Genomic DNA, 21019 nt, shown 5'->3' on the forward strand with positions numbered 1-21019 from the left:
ATAATCTAATGACATTAAAAGTAGCCGGGAAAAATGCAAAACAGCCGGGTTATTTACCCGGCACCGTACCCGGCTTCTAAGGACAACACTGAAATAGCACTTTTATGTTTGTTTTTTTCATACAGTTCCATATTGACAGCATTTTGTTTTCTGTAAAGTCACTATAGGCCACGATCTTGACATTTCCAAAAATTATATTTTACTTAGCAAGGCATGTGGTTTTCAACTTTCTTTGATCAAGACGAAGCAATGTATATGAAGATTATTCATTGTCAGATACGTGTTTGTTATCTAGTATTGTTATGTGTTGATTGTAACCACAGTTGCTATATCTGAGCTCTCATACTGGAAATCTGAAATCTCACAGGAGCTTCATGTACACAGTGACCCCTCTGAGTCTGAGTTGCTGAATGAATGCTGATGTCATATGATAAGAAAAAGATCTGGACTTTGATATGATTGTGACAAACATGATAATATGATGCAGGTGTCTATATTTTTCAAACCATTTTGATTTGAGACCATTACAACGTCACTTATGGTATTTTTTCCATAGACTGGTTGAAAAATGCTTTCCTTTGCTCTGAGTATTTTATCGAAGGAGTTGGATATGAGTAAAATTTTACATGGTCTATCAGCCATATTTGTCATTTTACACTATTGCTGTGCAATTCTTTCCAAGGGAGTGTACATATTACTCTGAGCTTTTGACAAAGCAGTGTCACAATAGACCCATATCATTGAATGGCACAAAATAACCAAATCTGTACAGCACACTACCCAAGTTACATGGTACATATAATACAAGGTACATTTCCTACACTTCTGTGCACGTCAAACATTTCTGCTGCCATCTGAACAATAAATTATAGGAAATTCATACTTTTCGAAAGGGTGCAACAGAACCACTGGTGAATTTTTAACCCTTTGAAGACACAAACAAGAGTGCACTGGGGGTTTTGAAAAGATGCCCACACTGACCAGAAACAAATCTACATTTGTTTGGAATAAGCTTCTAAAACCAATGTTGTTCTTTTTCAAGGGAATTAGTGTTTTCAATTAAGGCTTATTGCATAAACATTCTTTGACATCAGTTACTTAGAGAATGTCACTGCATGAAGCTTCTTTAAAACTCAAATTTTCAATATTTTAATCAACACCAGTCACCACCATATAATCTTCAACAATCAGCATATAATCTACACCAATCAGCATATCTACATGTACACCAGTCAGCATAATAATCTACAGTACACTCAGTGTGACAGTTTTCGGACGACCTGAGTTTTCAGACATTTAATGACATGGTGTTTGTTGTACTCACTTCTCTCTGTATTGATAGTGTTTTACAAGTCATTCTACTGCATATTAAAGGTATACAGTCACCTGTAATCTAAATATGCCCATATATGGTCAAAGGGGCGTTCCTTGGTATTCAAAATGACCATGTGAGGGCGCTGTTTTTAAAAAGCGGCCACCCGCTTAAAATCTGTGATTGGTAAGATTTTCTCTTTCCATGGTAAACTGTGGCAAAATTGGAACAGGTGACAGTATACCTTTAAGTCAGGTGACGCTGCTGTCCTGTTTTGGATAGTTTTTTTTCAGTACAAGCTAATTCGGGCTACAAACTTGGCGAAGTTAGCCACACCGTACGATACAAGGTGTCGAATGCAACACACAGAGACAGCCCGTGTCCGATATCTAAGCACTATACACGTCAAAATATAGTTGAGTCGTCCATGAATTATCACAAATATTTCCATATAGTTTTCTAAACACATCGAAATTGAAAATCGGGGTTCGAAGTTTCAAAATATCAGTATTTAGCCCCTATAATCATATTCCAAATATGACGTCCAATTACTGCGATAGCAGTCGGATTACTATGCACTCAACATGGGTCAAAAATTTGGCAACTTTGACCCCCTAAATGCCACTTCTGTTGGTGTTAACAGTTTGAGGATAAACACAATAAAGTTTCGAAAGGTATGATAATAAGATTTCGTAGTGCTCGTCATATATGAAACGGCTTTGGGCGAAATTTTCTACCTTGTCCAAGAACTGTCACACTGAGTGTACATAAGTCAGCATATAATCTACACCAATCAGAACATATACCAGTAGACCAGTCAGCATATAATCTACACCAGTCAGTATCATTTAATGTAACAGTATTTCAACTGTTTATTTCAACTCGACTATCTCTCACATACATGGCAAAATATGATTGTCCCAAAATGTTGAAAATTTTTCACTTTTTGTGTAACACAAATGGCGATGCATCTACATGTATACATCAAAGTCTTTCATGGTGTAAGACTCAGAGGGGCCTGAGTGCTGTAAAGATCTAGCTGTGCTTGGTGACCTTAAAGGTAGGGGACTTGATCCCAGGGATCGAGTTTGTTCTTGTCTGTAAGAAGATTATAAAGGTGTTATACCCTTTTGTTTCCATTGGAATTGTAATCTAGTAGGTAAATTTCTTGGCAAGACAATCTGACGCCTGAACCATGCCTTTAACCTTTTCACCACAATGGTTTTGTCCAAACCAATTGTTATCAATGGTAAGTGTGGACATTGGGGTGAAAAGGTTAAGAGAGGTCACTGTGCTTACAGTATCCACCTATACTGAAAAAAAACACACTGGGTCTTATTGAAACTTCTTTTCTCAGTATAATACAATGGTGATAAGCCTGTTTCATAAGAGGCATTACTCCCTACCATGGTGTTTTGTCTTAAAATGACCATGGTTATAACAATGCTAATTTGCAGTTATGTAGTGCTGTGTACCAGTGCTTATAAAGTCAAAAAAGGCATGTGCACATTTCTTTTCTACACGCAATATATACCGGTACCTTTCAATAACATTTGTCTAAAGCAAGTCTAAATAGTTACAAATCAGGTGATACAGAGTATAACATGCAAAAGAAAACTTGTTGTACCTTCAATCCACTGAAATACAAATTTGTATCATACATCCCAGTCTATGAATGGTTTAAGAGCAAGAGTGCTGACAATTTTGGTTCTTCTCAGTGGTCTGCTATGCCTAAAAACGTGCTCGCTAATGTACATGTACAGCAAACTTGAAAATCAAAGTTTCACGGTCTACTCTGTTATGTTGATTTATATATCATTAGTCCTTTGACATATGATTGGCAGCACATAATGGATCAAAGTAAATGAATTCTGGAATAGAGCATCCTTGATGAAACACTGCTATGTTTCTTTCAAATTTTTTTGCTTATCAATGCAGGAGTTGTCAAACATTATAGGACAGCAAGTATTGTCAGGTATATGTAATCCCTCAAACAGCTAATGCATTAAAACTATTTATTGTGAACCAGTAAATGTCTTCTCACTTTTGCAGCTGTTTTAAATCCTTTCCCACACACATGGCACACATGAGATTTTTCAGATGAATGGACGTACAACCGATGACTGTTCAAACTTGGTGTACATTTGAATGATTTTCCACAGAGTTCACACTGATAAGGCCGTTCACCTGTGTGAATACGTTTGTGAATGGCCATGTACTGCGGCTGGCTAAAGGATTTCCCACAAATGTCACACAAGTACAGTTTAACCTTAGCATGAACTCTTTGGTGTTTAAGGAGATTACCTTTCTGCGTAAATGTCTTATCACATTCAGAGCAAGACCAGGGTTTCAAAGTAGCTTCACCACTGTGGTATACTAACCGGTGTTTTTCAGCTGAGTTTTTAGACTTGAAAGACTTTTGACAAACAGGACAACTGTACGGTTTGATACTTGAATGAGTACGGAAATGGTTTTCAAGGATTTCTTTTCTATTAAAAACTTTCCCACACTCTTCACAAGGATAGGACCTCTCATACTTGTGGCGTTTCACATGTCCATCTAAGCTTTCCTTCCTTCCAAATGTTTTGCCACACACATCACACGAATACAATGCTTCCTTGTCGTGAATTCTGTGATGCTGTTTTAAGAGTTCTCTGTTTTCAAACATACTCCCACATTCTTTACAACTCAATGAGTCTTGAGAATGCATTTTCTTTCTATGCCTAGAAAGGTTACGCTTGTTGTTAAAAGTTACTTTGCAATCTGCACAGGGGTAATCTTTCAGCTTATGCACTTTTTCCCTATGCTGATAAAGTTCATCTTTTGTAGGGAATACTTCATTGCACAATTTACACTGCTCCAGGGCTGCATGCATCTTTGATCTATGAAGTCTTAAACTCAAAGTTCCATCGAAACTCTCAGCACACTCCGGGCATTTGTAGATTTTCTCAGTGCTGTGGGATGTTTTTTCGTCTTTCGACAAGTCAACTTTGACTGGTGTCATCCTTTCATGCATGTTCATGTGACTAACATATCTTGCTTTCCTATGGAAGACCTTGTTGCAGATTTTACATTCAATCGATTTCTCTAATCTGTGCCTCTTCATATGGCCCTCATAGCTATCCTTCCGGCCAAACCATTTCTTACATTTCTCACACTGATACTTTAAATCTTGATCATGCGTCTCTCTGTGCTCCTTCAATGATTTGTAATCATCAAATGCTGCACTACATTCTCCACAGTTCCAGACACTTCTCTCATGTTTCCTATTTCTGTGCTGCTTTAGTAATTTCTTGTAATAAAACGACTTTTTGCAAATCTCACACTGGTGCTGGTTTGGATGTTTGTCCTTCATATGTTTCCTCAACTGCAGCCTTGAGCAGAGAGTTTCCTTGCATACAGGACAGCAGTGTTTATTTGCCCCTGAGCTACGTGTATGCTTAGCAATTTGGTGATGTCTTAAAAGACTACGGGTTGAAAATTTCACATTGCACACTCTGCATGACAGATAACGACCAGTCGAACCATGAACTTTCTTTTCATGACGTTTCAGCATACTGATATAGTTTGAAATCTTTCTTGCAGACATCACAATGATGCAGAATCTGTCCTCTCTGTGTATTGGCTGATTGTTCAGAGGAAATTTCTTGTTGACCAATGCTAGATGTTGTACCATGCTGTCTTGTTCGTTGGAGACCTTTACAATTTACTGAAAGATGGTCCTGCAGAAGACCTTTGCTGCCAAACTCACAGTTGCATCCACTACACAAATATTTGTGTTTCTCATCGCAGTTACTGCTACTATGACCTTGAATTTTATCGCCATGCTCTTGATTTCTGTGTTTCTGAAGCAGATAATTCCTTGGAAAACTTTCTCCACAAAATTCACACTTGAATGATACCTCTTTCACTTTGATGACCTTTGACTTTTCCTCTTCAACATGTTCATTCTGGTCTGTTTGAAATGTGGTTTCTTGGGCCACAGCATCAGCATTATTGATATTGTTACCAATGTCACTGTGTGTCTCCCCTGATAAACTTGGATAATCCTTAATGTGACTTCCTGATACATTCATATCTGCAACAGAGCTAACTGTTTCAAAAAGGTGAGGCTGGTTTACAGTTGCGGACTTCACTGGTTTTTCTACATCAGCCATGTTGCTACTACCTTTGTTTCCACAAATAACCACCCGATTGCTTCCTGTGAAGAGTTCTGGAACAACTGCTCCATTCTGGTCTTCATTTTCTATCTTACATTCATTTTCTCTGATATCAGTCTCTGTATTTACATTGCTCATACCAGTTTCTTCATTAGCTGTGTCCTCCTCATAGGGGTCATCATCGTCATCATTCGCATCACTACCACTATCAAATACATCAGCATCATCACTGCCTACAGTGATATTTCTGTCTTCATCATTTGCATATTTTAACAACTTGCTGGCATCACTTTTGCTTCCACATTTCAGCCCTTGTCTAGCGTCTACAACTATGTGGTCAGCTTCACTTGTATGTTGTTGCATTTTGGGTCCACTCGCCAATTCATTCCCCCTACAGGTAGTAGGTAAGGTGTATACGGCCTTGTCAGGAAAATCAGATGCATTGTAAAACTTCTCCTGAAACTGTGCACATCCAGAAGCAAGCTCCTCAAATTTCAGTTCATTCGATACTTTCAGCAATTGCTCAATATTGTGCATGGTAATGGTTACCCGACTAGTGTATATAAAGTCTAGCAGATCTTTCACAGTATTGGCATCCAAAACACCAAAGCATTCCTTGATTTTGTTCTTGTGTGCATCTGAAGTAAGAACTGAGTTGAACATTGGACTGCAACATGCCAAGACTGCCTGGTGACAAGCAAAGCGCTGCCCCTTCACACAAAATTCAATGTCCGTTAATAGAGACTGTTTTCTGAGTTCATTAAGTCTTTTCAGAATTGATGAAGATAGGTTCTCTACACTGTAATCCATTTTCATCTGTCTTGTTGTCATGGTAACAGAAAATACTGGCATGCCAACTTGGATGTTGTGGTTCTGACCTAGAAAATATCAAACAATGTTCAGGAGTTATAATAATGTTTATTACTTTGCAGCACTGCGAGGAAGCATTCACAATTGGCAAAGTTCTCCATAGGCAAATATTTGGGGTGGGTCACCTTTCTGTTTTTGGAGTAAGCTTGTCATATGTTAACAAGGCACACAAGAATACTTTAATAACAACAAAATCCTGCTGATTTGCTGCTGGCTCAGAGGGTTATATCTGATTGTTTGATTGTCACAATTCACAGCAACTTAGGGAGTCTATTGTGTATAATTCAGTAATAACAGTAAGATTTAGCCAACCAATTGGATAACAGCTTCCAAGATTCTGAACATTTAGCTAAAAAAATACGCAAATTAGCAGTGTTGAGACTTACATAAATTGACTGCCCTCTGTTTTTCAAAGCTTTAGAGAACACTTATTAGTGCGACAACTTGGATGTTGTGATTCTGACCTAGAAAATATCAATGTCAAATAGCAGGTTTTGCTGTCATTAATGTATTCTTGTGTGCCTTATAAACATAGACAAGCTTACTCCAAAATGCAGAAAACTTTCATTTTTTAGTTTCGATTTGATGATTTCTGAATTCGTTCAATTTTTAGTACACTGTTGTATGATCAACAAACCAAAATGATCATTTAAGGAGGTATCACATGCAGCGTGTGAAATTCACGCTAACCCGATGGCCCGAGACCAGTTATTTTTATGCCGGGCCAGTAACGCTTGAAAGATGTCCTGCTATTCCTAAAGACGCGGCCCAGTGACTTTCACTATATGGAAAGGAGTTAACTCAAATGTTTTGCTAAGCTAAATACCTGACAAAATTTTCAAAGAAAACAAATTTATTCTTTTAAGAGATTTCCAAAACATGAATATCGCAAAAGCTCACAGACAGACACCGCTCCGCGACATTGCACTTTTATATGATATCGGATGTTTACAGCTACTGGACAACACGTTATAGAAACTAGAATTGCTTGGTCAGGTATGTGAGGTGGTGAAATCTCCAACATAGGATATTTACCCACAGTTTTAGACAAGTCTAGTAGTGTCGGACCACCAAAATTGGGCTTGGCGAGACTGCGGGGCCAAGGTACAAGTGAAACCCTGATATTTTATCGAATATTTACCCGCGATTTGACAAGTATAGAATCGTCAAGTATCAAAGTTAGGGTCAGATTGAGGAAGTCGGGCTTGTCAAGATCTGTTAGGTGGTAAAATCTCTGATAATCATTGGATATTTGCCTGCGATTTAAAAGTCTAGAGTTGACTAGTATCGATATTGGAGTCACTAGCTGTGGGTCCATACATGTAGCTGTGGTTCTTTCGGACAGGATTTCTGTCTTTTACAGGCTGATTTTGGCCTTTACGTTTTTAACCCCGCCACGTGCAAGAGACACAAGGCTAGTCACTGTATAGTATCGATGTTTGAGTCACAGCCAATAAATATCAAGTAAATATCTGTGATTTCACGTATCGAGGCAAGTCATTCTAGAATTGTCCAGTATCGATTATTAGAGTCCCAAAATCGCCAATAGGTACCAGCCTGAAGTAAAATATCGGCAACTTCGCAAACCCGGCGTGCCACAACAGAAGGCGAGTCATTCTTGTATGGTCCAGTACCGATATTAGAACGGTGTATAGATTGTTATGTATGACAGAAATATTTTTGACGTCAAACTTCGATACTAGAAAGCAAATGTCCAATATTTAAACATTGTGCAAAATCGCGCCATGATTGTAACTTGACCTTGATGGCCATTTGCCTTGGTCACCTGTAAAGGCTTACATTTTGTGATTCGTCTTTTTCACGTGGGTTTTGACAGTTCAGTATTTTTTCTCTTAACCTTTTCAGGCCTGACTTTCTGGTGACTTACCACAGCAACCCCTATACATAGGGGTTTAGCCCTGAAAGGGTTAATCAGTTGCCCTAGTTTTTGTATTCCCTTCCTTGAATTTGATGACAGTTATCTTCCCTCAAAGAGGAGAAGCCAGAATTCTTTTTGAAGAGTCAACTGTTGTAATGACTCTATTTGTGTGATCTGGTGTTTGTGGTGCCAAAACTTATACCCATCCCTGATCGGAGTTCTGGACACTTAGCTTTTTCATGTTGGCACATATTTCAAGCCCACGCTTGAGCTCGTTTTCTCAAAGTAGTAGAAATACTTGTTGTTAACGGCTTTTTAAGAAATAGAAATGTTTTATGTGTTTGTGCTTAACCTTTCACTAATTTCATATGTTTTTTGCACTGAGATCAGTTGCCCAAACTTTTGGTTTTGATAGTCATCTTCACTTGCTTTCCTCTAAAAAAATTGAAAGGCACAAAATCAGTTTGAGAAGTGGTGTCTTTTTATTTTTTCGATTAAATTTACTTGGCCCCCATACTGAACGCGGGTAAAAAATCTGCTCTATGTTTGAATTTGACTTGAGGACCGGACCAGACCAGTTGATTTCCTTCAGGGCCAGTGATTTTCTAAAGTTGCTGGCCCGCTTGGCCAGTAGAGATTTTGTGTGAGCTTCACACACTGATCACATGTTACAAAGTGTTTTTGTCAAGTACATGTATAAAGTAACATTTTTTGCAAAAATCAATTCAATATTTAAAAAAAATTGTTAATGGATGATTGAACTAACTTCCATGGAAGGAAGTGTAAATGGGTCAAACCAGGAATTCAAATGCACTGTGGTTCAAACAAACCCATGACATGCACAAGCACGAATAGAAGTTCAAGTATATGTATTAACCCTTGATACACAGATGAACACAGGGGTTTGTTTGTACTGCCATCAGTTGATCCCTCAAGCACACTGAGTCTATAGAACAGTGCTCATCCTTTTAATTCTGAAGTAGAACCATTATTCAAATACCAGGTATATGAAAATCACTCAATTTCCTGGCTTCTGTTTTCCTCCCATTTTAAACATCAAAGCAATATAACTCCGTCTGGGTCAAATTGTGTGAAACTTTTACATGTGATTCTTGGAATACTGTGGAACAAATCATACAAACTTTGGGGGCAAAAATTCTTACATTTGGAATAAATTCATTTCAATTTGATTTTCATGAACTTTTTTGAACATCAGTCTTTCAATCCCTGCCATTTAAGAATAAAATAGATGTTAAAAAACAAAATTCATGTTCTTTTCTATATTCACTCTAGTTTTAAATGAGCCATTGAATTTCATAAAGTAGTGTCTAGTTTATTTATTCAAATAAATTAATTATTCTTTAAATTAGTTATTGTTTTTAATTTTTAATTATTAACATCAAATTGACATGTTTTATCATTTCAATAACCATACCTACGATAAAAACTTATGATTTTCTTTCAAAATAAATATTATTGGAGGGGTTGTTCATGTCACATTGGATATGAAATTTTGCATTGAAGTGCATTGCATAAGTGCAATGCCATCTTAACTCAACTATTGTAATTCAAATTTATGCACATGTTCCTATCCTATTTTGCCAATTTTTATAAATTTTCTGTAATTTTTTATAATTTTGAACCAAATGGACACCACATTCATCGACTACAGTTTCTGATCAGCATTTTGGATACATGCAAAAGATACACTCAGACACTGGCCCCGCACATTGCCCTCTGCTTTGAGTGAGTGATACGCTATCCACCAATGTCCTCTTGCATCATTTGTAGCAATTTTGTAATAACGTCACGTTTGATTGTATTGATGTGTCATTTTTTTCATAACCAATATTTTAGCTATGTTAATATGACCAAAGTATGGTGAGAGTTTATGAAACTTTACAAAGAGGCATCAATTGTACTGATAATTTCTAACACAACAAGCAAGATACACGTATCAACTATTGTTTGCACATGTTGAGTCCCTCTATCTACTGGTCTGGAAATGCGGCTAATTTCTCCGTGACGCTCTTTATTTTAACACACAAATGATTTACACCTTAAAACTGACACTGACATTGTTAAACATCCTGTTATATCAATGTCACAACCCATGATCCTATGACAGCTGCCATATTGTCTCTCACTGTAAAGTGAGATCGTTCAAAATCATGACATTTGCGGGTTGTTATTTTCAGAATATCGCAAAACATACAACCTGTTCCCTTTAGAATCACTCAACAATTAACTTTTGCATTAACCCTTTTCCTGCCAAGTCCATATTTCACCACCAGGTCAAGATGGTTAAAATAATGAAACACAACATAGTCCATATGGTGTATTTTAACATAATAATGTACATTTGACAGCTTTTGAAAAATAATACTGTAAACTTGATTTGTTTGGACTAAAGATGCTATAAAATACCAAGCCAAGTGGGTGAAAATACATCATGTTTTGGCTCAATACCGCTTTTTTACTGACTTTGCTGATGGGGAAGTAACTACCAGTATCTGGCAGGAAAAGGGTTAAATGGGGAATGTTACCCCTCCAGATAAAGCTTGAAAGGGATTACATATGAGCATCACATTATGATCACAATTGAAGAACACAATGGGGACACACTTTTTCACAAGTATCATGACTGTTGCCTGAAATCAAGTAAGAAGACAGGCCAAATCAGCTGAATATTAACATCAACAGCAGAGTGGTTCATTACCAAACCTGCTATTGGGTCGCATATAGTAATTTGAGTGATATATTTCCACATTGTCACGGCATTTACTGTGCCTGAGTGTACATTTCTCCAGTCAACTTTCCTATTCTACTCCAGTGATCTCCCCAGGATTTTCTGATAGAGTGGCGGCTAATTTGCATAACAATAAATGTAATTGTTATGGTAATGAGTTTCCATTGTTTACCAAAAATTATAGAGTGGCGGCCACCACTTCTATAATAGCTCTGGGGAGAACACTTATGCCGTTCATACACAGGCCATTGAAACGTCTCTGAAACGGTTCTGGGCCAATACTGACACAGAAAGTTATGTGTGGACACTCCGAAATGGTTCTGAAGCGTTTCAGATTTGAGACGGTTTAGTCGGCCCGACCAGAGCCGTTGTAGGGATTAACTCTATCCGCAAATCGCTGTGTGGACAGACTGAGCCGCTTCAGAAGCGTTTCAAACGCCCTCACGCGACAGGTATTTGTAACATAAAACAAACAACAACCAATATACAATATTCACTTTCGCCATGGCTGCCGAACACAGTACTACATCTCGCGGTATACTGGTCCGACGAAGAGATAAGCTTGCTACCAAAAACCTATCAATTCGACCAGAAAAAATTCATTACGATTTGAAAAACGTCGAATTAATAGGAAATTAAAACTGCCGAAATAATTTAGTGGTCGAATTTAATTTGTAACGACGAGGATGAAATTTAAGCCAGACATGTTTGCCATGTTGAGACTGCTTCAAAGCATGGACTGTGAAATTTTGTGAGGTCGACAAATTTCGTAACAAAAAACCCTCAAACGCACGTTGGTGTCACATCAAAATCCGCGATTACAGACGGAACAATCTGTGACACTGCCACCGGCCGCTCGACGGACGACACGTAAGTTGACATCGTGTGCCAGCCCTTGGAAATATATTGTACTCCTTGACAGGCAGATGAGATAGTCTTATAGCGTTTGATGCATTGAAAGTTTGTAAAAATAATAAAAAATGACATCACCGATCATAAGAAACGTGGTGTTGAAGATAATAGTTTTAAAAGAAGACTATGACGACCATATTTCTGTAAGTATTATCTAACTTTAGAAAACCAACATCTGAAGATTTACTTCAACCAACACTTTTGGATTAAATTTGTTCCACTCTTTATTATAAGATTAGTCGAATTTCTGGAAAGTAGGTGTACATTTTCGATTCTGTGTATCGTCTACACCGAAGTCATATCCGAAAGAGTATAATCAGTTCGCGACAGCGTAAACCTCTCTCTCCCTCTCTCTCTCCGGCATTTCAATGTTTTATATTGTCGACATTTATATATCAGTCTGAAGTTTCAGGTCACTGCTCATTGCAAGTAGTTGATGTCAATTTTTCCGTATCGGGCATGGTCTCTATCGTCACTCTAATCGTTAGTAGTGTTTTCCTGTTATATTCCATATCAAACTCAAAACACAACGTGAACAACGCTGATAATATATTGCATCTTTCATATCGAAAACCGGTAAAGTTCGTAACTGGTGACATGTCACGGCCTGGAGAAAGTTCATCACCATCGATCGAATATCCGTGGGGCTTTTGCTTCCAAATAGACATATTGAAATGCACAGGAACTTCGCGGTATGGCAATTATATGAATTTTACCGTGAAGAAAGTCTGTGACTTTAAACTGGCCGTACAACCAACAATAAACATGGCGGAGCAATGATACCGATTTCAGAGACTTTTTTTTTCATTGCGACCTCGACCGCTGGTGAGAGCGAGTCGTCTATTTTTTTTCCCACTGGCTATTTGGCTTTGAATTTTCAATTGCCATCATGTGCTAAGTTAAAGCTAAAAACAAGACGGGCGTTCTCTGTAAATCAATAAGCCTTTTGAATATGAAAAAATCGGACATCTGAACCTCAACACGCAGCTTGAAAGTTGTTCTCCGAATCAGGACAGGGACATCGGCCCGGGACATCGGTGAGGCCGGATTTCACGTAGTAGCTATGGAAACCGACGGCTCGTTCGTTGTAAGAAACCATGCGATGTACGCTCCCTTGGGCCGTGGAATTTCGCCGTATCGCCTCTACAGACTACACCGTCTATTACCTAACCATGCTATTAAACAATCACACGATAGTTCAGTAACATATATCTTCATTAATCTACCGATCATCCACCGTCGAACACTTCGAAAACAATGGTCGCGGTCACGGATTCAAGGACGTTCACAAGAAGAAATTATCAATAAGTGGCGCGCAGAATTATTTTTACTGGTTTTGAGAACTTCTAAAATAACTTGTAATCTGTATATCTTCACACATCGAACCGATATTGTATACCTATCACCGTCGAAGTTTATGTCTTTCACTGTAGAGTTCTTTTTATCCAAAACACATATTCAGAAGAGTCCCACAGAGCAGTCAAATGAAAGGATAATTGCTTCAAGCGAATGAAATTGCACGAAAGAATGAAAATCAACAGCACACCATGGACGTGATTTAAAACAATAGCGCTTGTGAATAGGACTATTCTATTTGAGTAAAAAGTGCCGTTTTTCTCGCAATTTTAGCAACTGTAACGACCCTTTATTCTTTAATATTCGCCCAGTTAAAGCGATGAAATTCGTTTCTTCGCTTCGATAAAGTGTGTATGTGCGATGTATGATAGTGAGCATGCGTGCGTGAGTGCTTCACGAACTCTACAACGTGTTGAAAGGTCTCAGTCAGAAAAATGTAACAACTTAGCCGGCTATTGAACCACTCTTTTTTTGGGAGTGGAGATTTAGCCGACTGGTTCTGTCTCAGGCCTCTCAGCTAGGCGACTGATGCCGTATGTTGTGGGTTCGAATCCGATTGAAAACTATCCGTATTTTCTATCCTGGGTCGGTAACACTGCTGGTGGACAGAATTGTCCCCGAGGGTTATCGTTCGCCTCAGTTAAAGCGATGAAATTCGTTTCTTCGCTTTTCGATAAAGTGTGTATGGAAGACGGTCACGACATGCGACATGCGACCTGCGACTTCAAAACTGCGACCTGCGTCCTGCGAGTTTGAAACATGCGACCTGCGACTTCGGCATTTAGACCAAGGTGTAGGCCTAACCTGCGACTTCACAACAGCGACCTGCGTCCTGCGTGTTTGTCAAACTGCGATATCAGTCTTGATTTGTTCGCACCATTGCTCTGAACACGAGCCTGAAAAACACGAGGGACACCATTGCACTATATTATTCTAAAACAGCCGGTTTACCGCATTCTCGCGACCAGAGCATTATTTTCGCACCGCTGGCCTACGCAAAAATCGGCCAGCGAAAGAATTCAACCAGCGATAGAAGTGCATGAAGCTGTGACGGTAGAGAATTCCACAAACGAAGAGCACAAATTTATTTTCCTTCTTACGAAAGGCAAACCGATCTGAAATAATGCAATAGCAATAGGGTTTTATAACGTCTACATCAGTGTTTAATAGTTTCTGGAACTTTTCTGCCTACATGATCTAAAATATTATATACACACAAAAAATAATATGTACATATTATAGTATGTACATATTAGGCTTAAAGACTGAAAATATGATTGTAGGAGGGTTTAATGATGTCCTGTTTTACAGTTTTAACTCGCGTTATCTATAAAGAACTTGAGTCGGTCTCTGGCTATTCATGGTTAGCAAATATGTTTGCACTTCTGTCAATATCAGTATTATTTTAACTGCTTTACTTTGCATATGTTATTTGTGTAGACAAATGTAGTCCGAAGTTAACCAGTAAGAATATTTTTATTTTTCCAACTGAACAAAAGTTGGATCAATTCGATTTTTTGACGAAAAGTAAAAATGAAATTAGACGAAAAGATGGCAACAACCGATGATCAATCACTGAAGAATTGGAACAAAACTAGAAATGTTAGAAAATGAACGACAATAACTGAAAATTCTAATGTTTGCAATGACACTGACGCAGTTATGATACAGGGGGGACAACTGATGAATTAAACAGACAGCTAGATGGTTATACCACAGTGAAATGAGGATAAATACCAGAGATTTCTAAAAATCAAAAAGTTTGTCGATAACATAAGGAAAGAAGCGAGGTAAGGCAGACGAAGAATATCTAAAATAATTTGAAATTACTAGTATAATATAAACATATAAATGCCTAGATCACGTAGCATATTATTTTCCATGCATTAACACATACTGTCAACATTTCCGTCATAAAATTATCTCTCCAGATGAAAATGAGTGAACTGGTGTGTACATGAATTGAGTTTTGCCAGACTTGGTGAACGATTTACCAAAGCGAAAGCAATGGCTTATTAATTGATCGATGTTGAACGTTAAATCTCCTTTCCACGTTTTACCCTTTGAGCGCTGTAATTTTCTCCCACCAAAATTTTAGTGCAAAATTTTACCAATTGTATGAATTTTCTGTAATTTTTTGATAATTTTGGACCAAATCGACATCACATTTCATTGGCTACAGGTTTTTCCCAATTTTTTTGCAAAAATTGGAGAAAAATTGACAGGGGTTTATTATATAAAGGGGACAAAAATAAACTTTGGCGCTCAAAGGATTAAAGTTCACGCAAGACGCCTCCAATCTAATACTGAGGAAAACACCATGAAACGTTACGTGTTGTTGTCGCATGTCGCAGTTGTGAAGTCGCAGGTCGCAGTTTGACAAACACACAGGTCGCTGTTGTGAAGTCGCAGGTTACACCTAGGTCTAAATGCCGAAGTCGCAGGTCGCATGTTTCAAACTCGCGGGACGCAGGTCGCAGTTTTGAAGTCGCAGGTCGCATGTCGCATGTCGTGACCGGTCTTCCATAAGTGTGTATGTGCGATGTATGATAGTGAGCATGCGTGTGTGAGTGCTTCACGAACTCTACAACGTGTTGAAAGGTCTGAGTCAGAAAAATGTAACAACTTAGCCGGCTATTGAACCACTCTTTTTTGGGAGTGGAGATTTAGCCGACTGGTTCTGTCTCAGGCCTCTCAGCTAGGCGACTGATGCCGTATGTTGTGGGTTCGAATCCGATTGAAAACTATCCGTACCTTTCCATAATTGAATTAAACTAGGTTTAGGGCTTATACACACAGTGTACACTGATGTACAGAACTTTAAAAAGTATTCTGCTGGTAACGAACAGGGGTTTACACTCTAATGGGCGCAGTAAAACAATGGTCACGTCCATAGGTTCAAGGACGTTCACGGGGAGACACGATGGCAAATAGTGCAGTGTCGTAAAATTGCTTAGACTAGTTTTAAGAACGGTACAATATCTGGTCATCGGTGTACCGCTACCTGTGAATCGAAACGACAAGTGTAGACCTATAGCTTCGAAATTTTATGGGAGAGACACCACGACTGAGACCGACAGTAGCATAACAAACTATTCCCAATTGTGCGTCCGTTGACGTGTTTAATACAGACATCTCTGTAGGTGATTCTGGTTTCTCTTGAATCAAAAGTCCGACATTGACAAAATTGACATAAAATAAGTCCGAAAAGTTATGTTTTATTCAACTAACTGATTCATCTCCTTTGATATCCCCTATTAGCTACATGTAAACAGTCCGGAAAGACTGACATCGATGTCTCCCGGGCCCCCATTTCTTCACCGTTTTGCAAAACATCTCATCAGCCGGACGCATGGGCAATGTCTTTGTACGTTGGTCAAACTAATGACAGTATAGGTCAGGATGTAACATCGGTCAAAGTAATATTGAATATGGAAGACGAAAATGCTTTCATTGATTGACAAAAATGAGAGGGAACGAGTCAGAAAATATCGAACCATAAAGGGGAGATCGAGACTGCCATCCCCCATGATTAATCAACTGGGATATTTCGATCAACAGACTTACACAACCAGAGACAGCATTTTATTCAGCTTTAAAAAGTCACCGCCTTTCCTATAATAACACCCCGTTTGCGTTTCGATCTACTCTGCTCTGTCCCAATCGGTATGGCCGTCCGGGTTTCGCCTGCCGTACTGACTGATACATGGTTATTTCTTCACATATTTTTTCATCGTTTGGCATAAAATACAGCATCTCTTTGGTGCACAAGGCAAATCAAAGTTTAGAAGGAAAGTCACAGGAGGTTAGGATATTATATACCGTAGGTGAAATTAGAATGGAATGTTGAAGATGAAAAGACTTTTATCAGTCGACAAAAATTGCCATAAACCGAGAATTGAGATTGTCTATGATTTATTAATTGGGAACAAAAATATTCGATTGAGTCATTAAGTTTGTGTTTGATTCGTTTCAAAAATGTGTTCCTACATTCTTATCCGATTGTTTGTGTTAATAAAAATGTTTGTTTCGCCTCGGATATTTGTAGGGAAGTTTGGATTAGTGTGGACGGTAATGTTTTGTTTGTGTGAGGAAAGCTTATGGCGAGGCGAAACAAGCATTTTTATTAACACAAACAATCGGATAAGAATGTAGGAACACATTTAGAAACGAATAAAACACAAACTCGACACAAAAACATTTTGGATAGTTAGGTGGGGAGCCTCTTTCACATTCTTTACAGCCAGTACGACGTCGTCCATTTCAGCCATCTTGTTACAAACAATGCTTGGCCATACACACCTTTTGAACTCGAGAGGGCGCATTAAGACGTCTTAAACATCAAAACAATGGCTTAATTTTGTGTATGTGGACGCAAGCGGACTCAATCTATTAATCCTCTGTGTTTACAAATCACAAATAGTGTTGCAGAAGCGTTTCAATTTTCCCTGTCTGAACATAGTAACTGTTACTCAGTTAATAACATTACCGGTATTCTCCAGAATTTAACACAGAAACATAATTAGATCATATTTGGGGATACTGACTTAACACAGAAACATAATTAGATCATATTTGGGGATACTGACTTGTAGCATTGTAAGAGAAAGGGAGGACAAATTCTCCGGTGTGATTCAAGCCGTTGCTTGTGCTTTCAATTGTCAACACACACTAAGTGATCAAGCCTTGAAATTATTGCTCATTATCATCATTTACAATGGGAGAAGGATCACAAAAGACACGGTTTCAGGATATGGTTATTTCTGTCATAGTGTTGTAGATAGATGCAGAGAACTCTTTATAGTGCCAAAAACAGTGAAGATTCGAGAAAAGCATACAGGACAAATGTCTTGACACAGAGGTGAAACCCAAGCAACACACTGGTATCATGTGACTGCAGTTCATGTTGCGGTTTAGCTGTGGTCTAGGTGATTGACACATTTTACAATAGGCGTTTCCAGACCGCTGGATAGAGGGGCTGTGCCACATGTACATGTATGTCATGTGTGCCTCCAAACTTGCAACTTCTTGTCTTATCCCTGTACACTAGAAGCTTCATGAGAACATGAGCATTGCTCTATTTCTTGAGCGTGTATAAATGGCCTGCAGCACACAATCAATTTACTGTTTATATCTGTAGTCCTACCACCCCCTGGGTTCATGGAGCTAGAAACGGGAGGGAGGACAAATTTCTAGCTCCATGCTGGGTTCAACCATGGAGGTAGTCTCTGCCACCTTCATGGTACCGTTCAACAGCAATAAGCTGCATAATTCTGGTAGAAGCACCGAGCTACTAACTCTACTGTTGTACATATAAAATCTACAAAAGATTAACATACACATCACAGCAAGCTGCCATACTGTGAGCCTGCTGTGGCCCTTTTTGTCCCTACCACTCCTTTTGCTGTGTGTTGCTGGAGACTGAAACCAATATTGGTCATGACGGGGTGTACTCCTCGATAATGCACAACAAGGCTGCAGAAAATAGATTCTAACTCAACCCCTCATTGGCTAAGCACTAGTTCACTATGGCTGGTGTATCTTACCTCAGGCACTTTGTGTCCTGATAGCCAATGAAAAAATGAAGAAAACACAAATGCAAAACACTTAGTCATGGTCACTGGCAGCGTGCCAGCTTGCTGAGCAAACAGCACAGTCACTTACGATACAATATTGATACATGGCGAAAGATTGGCTAATCCATGGATGTAAAAATCTAAATGCTTATAAAGAGGTCTTCGCCGTTTGGACAATCTTTTTATGCTAACGGCCCTTTGGCGCGTATCGAACCACACGTGACTGTGGCCAATACCGGGTGCTGTACGCAATCTGATTAAAATCAGATGTAGAGTACGGCATGGATGTTTTTTTTTCATCCATGAGTACGGCGACGTCTCTGTGCTTGCGCGGTATTCTCTTGTTGTGAGAGGCGACAGCAAGAGAATACCGCGCAACTGCAAGTACAGAGGTTTCTAGTCAATTGGACCCTACGCCGATTGGACCCAAGTCAATTGGACCCTGTGATTGATCGCGAAGTTTTACCAAATCATGAACTCATACAATCTATTCGAGCATCGCTTTGATTTAGCATATGTAGTTTTATGTTTGGAGTTCGGTAGCAATTCACGACCGTGAACCAGCCTTGGCTCCAAAAGCTCGCCACACAAATGTACCGTTTATATAAGCACTGTACTTCACTGTTTAGCGCTGCAGACCGGGTTGCCGTCTCCGAGTACAAGCGCTGTCGAAGTGAATTTCGTTGCACAATTATATAAAGACCAGACACTGGAATAACAAACTATGCAATACAAGTCTTAGTCACAGTGTTTTTAAGGTAAAGGGCGACGAATTCGGACGCGCACACGCTTTAGAACGTTTCTGCGCAGATTTAACTCCAGCCTGCCGCAAATGGGTTATTTTGTAGCGCATATATTTAACATCACCTGTCATTGTTGAAATTGCGCTTTTACCTAATTTTTTGACCCAGTGTCTTAGAAATACATGTGACCTATTACCTTGTCACATTTTGACACCCCTAGGAAGCTGTTTTTTATTCAATATGAGCGAAAAATTAACATTTCTCTCCCATTTATATGGCGCAAATTACCCATTCACCTGGAGATATTGTAAAAAGTAGCGTGGTAACACCCTTTTATTAAACGTGTAAACTAAATGGTATTATTTCAGGAGTTTATTCGCCAAGTTTGGTCAAAATGACACCATTCAAAGCGACAGGAAGAAAGTTCGAAAATTATGTAGTGATATAATTTCGATATTGTCATTTTGTAATCGATACTTATGTTAAAATTTCTCCACAAACATCATGAAAACTATACATTCGATAGATATGGATCTTAAGTCTTGGTATTTATTAAAATTAACTCGTTTGCTAAGCGTTTTATAATTGCTTTCTTTAGTTTAAGTGAATTATATCATTTTTATTTATTTCTAACGACGCCATTTTAACGTCCGTTTCCATGGAAACGAGCGTGGTGACCCCCATTTTTATTTCATTTTTGCACTTGCACAACTTCCAAGAATATTTGTGCAAAGTTTCAAGAAAATGACACCACAACCTAATTTTGACGTAATTTGTAGTACTTCACCTTAATGCCGGTCAGTGATACCGGACGTTAGCTGCCCAACAAAATGTGAAATGATTACATGTAAATAATCTCTATCTCTATCATTGCGTCCAATTGACTTGGGTCCAATTGACTTGGGTCCAATCGGCGTGGGGTCCAATTGACCAGTTCCCCTTACGGTTAGACGTCGCCGTATCTGATTTTAATCAGATTGGTACTGTACGTAGCCAGCGCGGGGCTTTGAGAGGGTCTTTAGCGGATGTAGTGGCAAAGGGAGAGACCAGAACACGACTTTGTCCACAGTGGGTATAGTGTAGCCCTGCGTACGATGCTGTGTGTTCCGCTACAGCTAATCGCCCCACTCACCACGGAGCGGGGCGACAATAGCTGTAGCGGAACACACAGCATCGTACGCGGGGCTAGGTATAGTGCAGTGCCATGGCAAACTGCTCTGGTGCTACTGGCACTGTCAGTGGTGAGCGACTGTGTTCAGCAAAACCGTAACGCTCACGTACAGATTTCAGCTGCTGTGTTGTTCAGAATCATAGCAGCACACATTTTACAAAAGCTAAGGGACTTACCCAAGATTTTCGACGGACGTTTAACTCTAAAGTTGCTTCTAATCTGCTGGTCACGCGTATTGCAGTATGTAGCATCCACAAAATCTGTGATGATCCTGAGGGCTGACCTTTGACA

At 39.0% G+C, this 21019-nt stretch overlaps 1 protein-coding gene across 2 annotated transcripts; it reads right to left on the reverse strand.

Moving 5' to 3' along the window:
* Positions 1 to 97: 97 nt before the first annotated feature.
* LOC139116031 (zinc finger protein 888-like) lies at positions 98 to 21019 on the reverse strand. Of its 2 annotated transcripts, XM_070678528.1 has the most exons (3): positions 20905 to 21019; positions 2103 to 6350; positions 98 to 1255 (listed from the first exon to the last, which is right to left on the reverse strand). In XM_070678528.1, exon 2 carries the CDS (start codon positions 6322 to 6324, stop codon positions 4852 to 4854), a length of 1473 nt encoding a protein of 490 aa, XP_070534629.1. In that variant the 5' UTR covers positions 6325 to 6350; positions 20905 to 21019; the 3' UTR covers positions 98 to 1255; positions 2103 to 4851. The 2 variants fall into 2 exon arrangements, with proteins under 2 accessions (XP_070534629.1, XP_070534628.1); XM_070678527.1 differs by lacking the exon at positions 20905 to 21019 and having other exon boundaries at positions 1130 to 1255; positions 2103 to 5124.

Source organism: Ptychodera flava, chromosome 17 (assembly GCF_041260155.1).
Source record: "Ptychodera flava strain L36383 chromosome 17, AS_Pfla_20210202, whole genome shotgun sequence".
NCBI classification, from domain to species: domain Eukaryota; kingdom Metazoa; phylum Hemichordata; class Enteropneusta; family Ptychoderidae; genus Ptychodera; species Ptychodera flava.

Coding starts and splice junctions, on each gene's coding strand:
- LOC139116031 (XM_070678527.1), bottom strand. CDS start 4,988: ATGGTACAACATCTAGCATTGGTCAACAAGAAATTTCCTCTGAACAAT.